This window comes from Ammodytes marinus (assembly GCF_949987685.1).
Source record: "Ammodytes marinus genome assembly, chromosome: 21".
NCBI lineage: Eukaryota > Metazoa > Chordata > Actinopteri > Uranoscopiformes > Ammodytidae > Ammodytes > Ammodytes marinus.
The window spans coordinates 25,077,856-25,085,355 of NC_137225.1; the positions used below are offsets into that span (position 1 = coordinate 25,077,856).

The 7,500-nt window shown below is 42.4% G+C and overlaps 1 protein-coding gene across 1 annotated transcript in view; it reads left to right on the forward strand.

Annotated features, from left to right (window-relative positions):
- The window catches only part of LOC307267726 (disco-interacting protein 2 homolog C-like), a gene marked incomplete at its 5' end in the record, with an annotated part of 57,082 nt that overhangs the window by 40,585 nt on the left and 8,997 nt on the right, over positions 1-7,500 (forward strand). Inside the window, 8 exons of the mRNA XM_080050108.1 lie at positions 48-169; positions 593-704; positions 1,866-1,975; positions 3,040-3,170; positions 4,337-4,505; positions 6,543-6,713; positions 7,218-7,279; positions 7,497-7,500. The exon at positions 7,497-7,500 is cut by the window's right edge and continues 54 nt beyond it. Coding sequence (XP_079906234.1) covers positions 48-169; positions 593-704; positions 1,866-1,975; positions 3,040-3,170; positions 4,337-4,505; positions 6,543-6,713; positions 7,218-7,279; positions 7,497-7,500 — 881 coding nt within the window. The remainder of the gene's footprint in view (positions 1-47; positions 170-592; positions 705-1,865; positions 1,976-3,039; positions 3,171-4,336; positions 4,506-6,542; positions 6,714-7,217; positions 7,280-7,496) is intronic.

Sequence of the window (7,500 nt, forward strand, 5' to 3'; positions counted from 1 at the left end):
AATGACAGTAAAGGAACCTTCTGTTTTTTACTCTATACTGTGTGCAGGTATTGACCTGATAGCAGCGTTCTACGGCAGCCTGTACGCCGGCTGTGTTCCCATCACCGTGAGACCGCCTCACCCACAGAACATCTCCACCACTCTGCCCACCGTCAAGATGATAGTCGAGGTCAGACCCTTAATCATAACGTGCACATTTTAAAGTTCTGTTAAAGGTGCTACGAGGAACTTTTTATTAGTTCTGAAAAAGCCAAATTTTTCCTCTGATGATCATGAATTACATGTAACAGCAAACGAGACCATCAGTGCAAAGAATGATGTTTTTATATAGTTTTTTCTTAATGCCTTTGTCATGGGTACAAAAAAAATAATGTTATCATGAACCTGAATAAACCACCTAGTCTTTCTCTCTATCTCTCCCTCTGTCTCTCTCTCTCTCTTTCCCTCTTTCTCTCTCCCTCTGTCTCTCTCTCTATCTCTCCCTCCCTCTGTGTGTGTGTGTGTGTGTGTGTGTGTGTGTGTGTGTGTGTGTGTGTGTGTGTGTGTGTGTGTGTGTGTGTGTGTGTGTGTGTGTGTGTCTGTCTGTCTGCAGGTCAGTCACTCAGCCTGTGTGATGACCACGGCCGTCATCTGTAAACTGCTGCGCTCTAAAGAGGCTACAGCCACTGTGGACATCAGGAACTGGCCCCCTGTCCTAGACACTGGTACACACACACACACACACTCACTCACTCACTCACTCACTCACTCACTCACTCACTCACTCACTCACTCACTCACTCACTCACTCACTCACTCACTCACTCACTCACTCACTCACTCACTCACTCACTCACAATGAAACCTATTCAACTTCAATGTTTATAGGTACACAAAGTAATTCAAACAAGAACTTTTAAGTTAAAGCTGCAGTGTGTAGAATTTTGGGTTTTATTTCCTAGCAGATTTTGTAATAAGTAATTATAATATCCATAAGTACATTTAATTTAGTGCATAATAGCTGAAAACATTTTTTTGAATTATTTTTTTTCCCTTAGAAAGGGTCTCATATATGTCCATATTTCTGCATATTTTGGACCAAGGCCTAGTGCCGCCATCTTGAAAGTGTCATAGTTGGAATGTCATCAGGTGCATTGTTTAAAATGTAGAATTGTTCTTGTCCTTGAAGGCCATTGTAGCTTCTGTTATTATTCGAAAGGGTTGGGGTTACCTAGGGAGCGTTGCATTCTAGAACTTTGTAGAACTTTCTTGATGATGTCATATTACACACTGCACCTTTAATTAAAAACTCAGGATATTTGTCCCTCTAGAATCACTAGTAAATATCCCATCCAACCTTTTGCCCTCAGTACTTAATGTTAATGGTAGAGTATTGACATACCGCGGGCTATTTTAAAGCCCCATCAGTGGAACATTACAAGCTGCTGTAGTTTCATTATGAGTTCAGCTAGAGTTCAGTGTCTTTCTGAAATGAATATAACTCAACAGACTGTCCACTTGAGTGTAATAAAAAAAAACTTGTGTGTGTGTGTGTGTGTGTGTGTGTGTGTGTGTGTGTGTGTGTGTGTGTGTGTGTGTGTGTCTGTGTGTGTGTGTGTGTGTGTGTGTGTGTCTGTGTGTGTGTGTGTGGATGTGTGTGTGTCTGTCTGTCTGTGTGTGTGTGTGTGTGTGTGTGTGTGTGTGTGTGTGTGTGGATGTGTGTCTGTCTGTTTGTCTGTCTGTGTGTGTGTGTGTGTGTGTGCTTGCTATGTGTGTGTGTGCTTGCTGTGTGTGTGTGTGTGTGTGTGTGTCTGTCTGTCTGTCTGTCTGTCTGTCTGTCTGTCTGTCTGTCTGTCTGTGTGTGTGCGTCTGTCTGTCTGTCGTAGATGACCTGCCAAAGAAGAAGCCTGGAGCGCTCTATAAGCCGACCAACCCAGACGGTCTGGCCTATCTTGACTTCAGTGTGTCCACCACCGGCATGCTGGCTGGGGTCCAGGTCAGATTAATACTAACGTGACAGACACACCAAGAAATATGCTGCAAAATAGTCACCGACAATGAATGTATTATTATTATTAAAGGCCTATTTCACCGGTGGGAATATGAAGGACAAGTGACATCACAGAAAGAGAAATGTAGGGTTAGACAGTGAGACCATAAAACACTCTTTCTGCCTTTTCTCAGGCTAGGATGAACCAATTTCAATTTTTTTTTGCACATTTATACTACATAGGATCTCAGAATTCAATACACCTTCATATTCCAACCGGTGAAATAGTTAAGTTTAGTTAAGTTAAGTTATCTTTATTTGTCAGTTGTACACGAGGCACATTGAAATTCGTCTTTTCGCATATCCCCTCTCAAGTTACCACACTTCGGAGGGGGTCAGGGCGCAGGGTCAGCCGCAGTACAGCGGCCCTGGAGCAGTTTTGGGGTTAAGTGTCTTGCTCAAGGACACAATGGTAGAGATGGTGGGCACCGTAGACGCAATACCAGCCTCTGCTAGTTTTACAACTAACACCCTCCTGTCCGGTGCCGGGGATCGAACCAGCAACCTCATGGTTACTGGTCGGCCACCTTTTCCTCTAGGCCATCCTACCACCATAGGCCTTTGAAGACATTGTACCAGAATTAAAGGTGCATTTTGTAGTTTCAGGGGAGGGGGATTTGATAGCATTCACAGAGCCTGCAGTTGGTTTACAAAACATATTTTATGTTCATGTAATTCTTAGTTTTGAATAATTCTATCGTCATAAATCAAAAGACAAAAATATTGAGAACTGAGAATGACGTTTAAAATGTGAATCTTAACTTCAATTTAAACTGTCCATCTTTCTACCTTGTTCCTTGTTTGTCTGTCTGTCTGTCTGTCTGTCTGCCTCTCTGTCTGTCTGTCTGTCTGTCTGTCTGTCTGTCTGTCTGTCTGTCTGTCTGTCTGTCTGTCTGTCTGTCTGTCTGTCTGTCTGCCTCTCTCTCTGTCTGTCTGTCCCTCTCTCTGTCCCTCTATCTGTCTGTCTGTCTGTCTCTGTTGTTGTGTTGTTGTCCCCCCCCCCCCCCCAGATGTCCCATAATGCAGTGGGGGCGTTCTGTCGCTCGGTGAAGCTGCAGTGTGAGTTGTATCCGTCCAGGGAAGTTGCCATCTGCCTGGACCCGTACTGTGGCCTGGGCTTTGTGCTCTGGTGCCTGTGCAGGTCTGTGTCTCTCTCTAGTCACACTACATTTAAACACTGTTTTACTTATACATCTTTAAAGGGACACTGTGTAACATTTTAAGTAATTTATCAGCTAAAATCAATATCCTCATTCATACATATGTCCTCATTGGTGTAAAATCACCTCTACCAATAATCTGAATTATCCTCCCGAGCGGAGAATTACAAATATTAATATTACATTTTGTACATTGAGCAGGCAAGTCTTATGGAGGAATCCATGTTTTTGGAATGTCATCAGGTGCATTGTTTAACATTTAGAATTGTCCTTGTCCTTGAAGGCCACTGTAGCTTCTGTTATTATTCAAAAGGGGTGGGGTTACCCAGGGAGCGTTGCATTCTAGAACTTTGTAGAACTTTCTTGATGATGTCATATTACACACTGCCCCTTTAAAGTGGTAATAATCAGTGTTTTTATCATGGCACTGTGTCAAGCAGTGTTCATTTAGTTAATGAAAACTGCAAAGAAATTAGGCAACAAAAACTTTTTTTTGTCATCACTAAGACAACACCAGTTCACCAGTTATAATAATTTTTATCAACGACTTTGACAATTAAAACAACAATAGACTAAAATGTTAGTGGTTCTTTTACAAACTAAAGAAAGAAAGCTTAGTATATTTCTCCATTTGCTACAATAAATATCATATATTTTGACGTTTGAATCTGTCCTCTCTGGCTGCAGATCTCAGGTCTGTTTAGTCTGAAATATTTCGCTCGTTAATTGTGAACTTGGCGAGAAGTGATTTCTGCTGCTGAATAGAACAGAGAGTAAATCATGGTCGCTAAGAGAACCATAACTCACATGGTGTGGACTGGTATAATAAATGGCTGGGCGGTTGGCTCTCAGATTGTTTTGGGGGAAAAAAGTTTCCATCTTGATGACAAAAACTGGTTATATAATGAATTAAAAGTTGTTTTGTCACATGTAATCCTTAAAAAGTTTCCCCTCTGTGTGTGTGTGTGTTTCTGTTTCTGTGTCTGTCTGTCTGTCTGTCTGTCTGTCTGTCTCTCTCTCTCTCTGTCTCTGTCTCTGTCTCTGTCTCTCTCTGTCTCTCCCTGTCTCTCTCTCTGTCTCTCCCTGTCTCTCTCTCTCTCTCTCTCTCTCTCTCTCTCTCTCTCTCCCTCCCTCTCTCTCTCTACAGTGTATACTCGGGCCACCAGTCCATCCTGATCCCCCCAGTAGAGCTGGAGACGAACCCTGCTCTGTGGCTGCTGGCCGTCAGTCAGCTGAGGGTCAGAGACACCTTCTGTTCCTACAGCGTCATGGAGCTCTGCACCAAAGGCCTGGGCCTGCAGACAGACGCGCTCAAGGTCAGTAGCAACACACACACACACACACACACACACACACACACACACACACACACACACACTCACACACTCACACACTCTCTCTTTGATGATTTTTTGGGTGTTTTCAAGCTTTATTTGATAGTTTAGAGTTGAAAAAACATATAAATTAACATTGTAGGAGTGAGTGTGTTGGGGTGCTCCAGTGGCGTAGTGGATAGAGGGCCTCGTTGCAGCGGTTGCGTGTTCAAATCCGACCCAGCTAAAGTCTAGTTTGTTTCACCAGTGTGAGTGGCACTATACAATTCCCTTGACCCCGGTTGGAAGAGGTGAGCTTCAGCACGGTACGGATGCTCATGTACAAGCACCAGTATAGAACGGACGCCCTCCTGACGTCAATTTATAAAAGTTCCAATTGGTCTCATTCGTTGGAATATTTTTCTGAAAATCTGTCCGAAAACATTCAAGAACAATAGCCTATGCAAAAACACTTTGCCCTGTAGCTGCATTTAAAGGTGCAGTGTGTAATATGACATCATCAAGAAAGTTCTAGAAGGCAACGCTCCCTGGGTAACCCCAACCCTTTCGAATAATAACAGAAGCTACAGTGGCCTTCAAGGACAAGAACAATTCTAAATTTTAAACAATGCACCTGATGACATTCCAACTATGACACTTTCAAGATGGCGGCACTAGGCCTTGGTCCAAGATATGCAGAAATATGGACATATATGAGACCCTTTCTAAGGAAAAAATAATAATTCAAAACGTTTTTTTCAGCTATTATGCACTAAATTAAATGTACTTATGGATATTATAATTACTTTCTACAAAATCTGCTAGGAAATAAAACCCAAAATTCTACACACTGCAGGTTTAAACAGTCAGATAGACCCACCGGCCCTGAGTCAGTATAATAGACTTGAGCCTTCAGCAGGAGACTGTAATGAAGTGTCTGTCTGTCTGCTCAGCCCCAGGCCTGCTCTGATTGGTTACTGACAGAAGCTGCTACTCTGTATCTCTGTCATTATTATTATTTTTTTTATTTTTATTTTTTTTTTTTAAACCTTTATTTATACAGGAATATCCCATTGAGTCCGAAGACTCTTTTATGTCTCTTCAAGTCGCCATGGAGACTGAAGGCCCAATGCAGATCACATGTACAAATGTTTTCTTGCTTTACTCACATACAACAAAACATTACATTATTAACTTGGAAAAGAGTTTTTTGGGTCAAGGTCCTTGACAAGACAAAATGGAAGTTTGTATAATTTTTTAAACTTTCTGATAAAGTAAAGTAAACCAAACCTTGGGCCAAAAAAGACCTCCCCTAAAACCTAAAGCCAATATAGTCAGCAATGAAATAATTAGAAAAAATAAGAACAAATATAATTGGTCCATCAGTAATTGACCAATCAGTCTCATAATGAAAACATTCAAACATATATGACGGAGCCCCTCATTCCATAGTCTGATAATATTTACTCACTGTAGTAGTCGATAACTTTATTATCCCAGACAGACATAACATGAAGAACATACATCACACACTACAATACACCACACACCCTTGGGTATGACCAGGCCAGCTGGACATCTAGCTTATTCTGACTGATTTAAGGCTTCTATGGCTTGTAGTACAAAAGAGAATTTGGATCAGAGGACCAGATAGCAGTAGTTTAAAATGGGATGCCATGGGGTTTGTATAGTCTCTCACATACAATGTTATTGGCCTCTTTCACAAGTCGGCCTTTGTAAATGTGTTCAATGCTCGGTATTGTGATCCCAAGTAACTTGCTGGGAGTTGTAACAGTTTTTTTCTGATTTTATTCTTTAGGCGGATATGAAGGAGCCCCTCAGTGTGATATGATTTAAAGTGAAAAGTGTCCTTGGGTGATTTGAATGGTGCTTACAAATACATTTTATTTAAGGGGCGCACCGGTGGAGTAGTGGGTAGAGTGCGTATGATATTAGTAAGGTTAAAATACCTAAAAAAGATCTAAAAAATTGTGATGATGATGATGATAATGAATATTTCCCCCCCCTCCCCCCTTGTAGGCGCGGGGTCTGGACCTGTCCCGAGTGAGAGCCTGTGTGGTAGTAGCAGAGGAACGACCCAGGATGTCTCTCGCTCTCTCCTTCTCTAAACTCTTCAAAGACCTGGGGCTCCATCCACGCTCTGTCAGCACAGCGTTCGGCTGTAGAGTCAACCTGGCCATCTGTCTGCAGGTCAGGACACACACACACACACACACACACTCGCTCACTCACACACTCACACACACACACACACACACACACACACAGTCACACATTGACACAGATACACACACCTGATGAGCGCAAGCAAGCATGCACACACACAAACACACACACACAGACACACACACAAACACACACTCACACTCACTCACTCACTCACTCACACACACTCACCTGACAAACACATACACACACACACACACACACACCTGACGACCGCTAACACGCACGCACACACACAAACACACACACACACACACACACACTCACTCACTCACTCACTCAATTACTCACGCACAAACAAACTCAAACACACACTTTTACTTCTTCTTATCAAGTATTTCCTGATTTTAATGAAAACGTTCCCAACTTGAGACTTTAGAGTATTGGTTCCTTATTGATACCTGTACCTGTAGCCACTGGTGCTCTGTGGTCACATGCTCACTGTGTCTGTGTTGTGATTGGCTGTAGGGAACATCAGGCCCGGACCCCACCACAGTCTATGTGGACATGAGAGCACTGCGTCATGACAGGTAGAAAACACTCTCTACTCTCAGCTTTTATTTTGAAATTTTGTGTGTTGCATATAAACATGTGTGTGTTTGTTCACTTTCTCAGTTGTGTGTTTGTTCTTTGGCGGGGGAAAAAAATCCAAAAATAAAGTAGGGGAGAACGGGGTAATCTGAGCCACTTTTTACATTTGATTCCCCCGTTCTCCCCTATTTAAAAAAACCCATGTGTGTGTTCCAGGGTT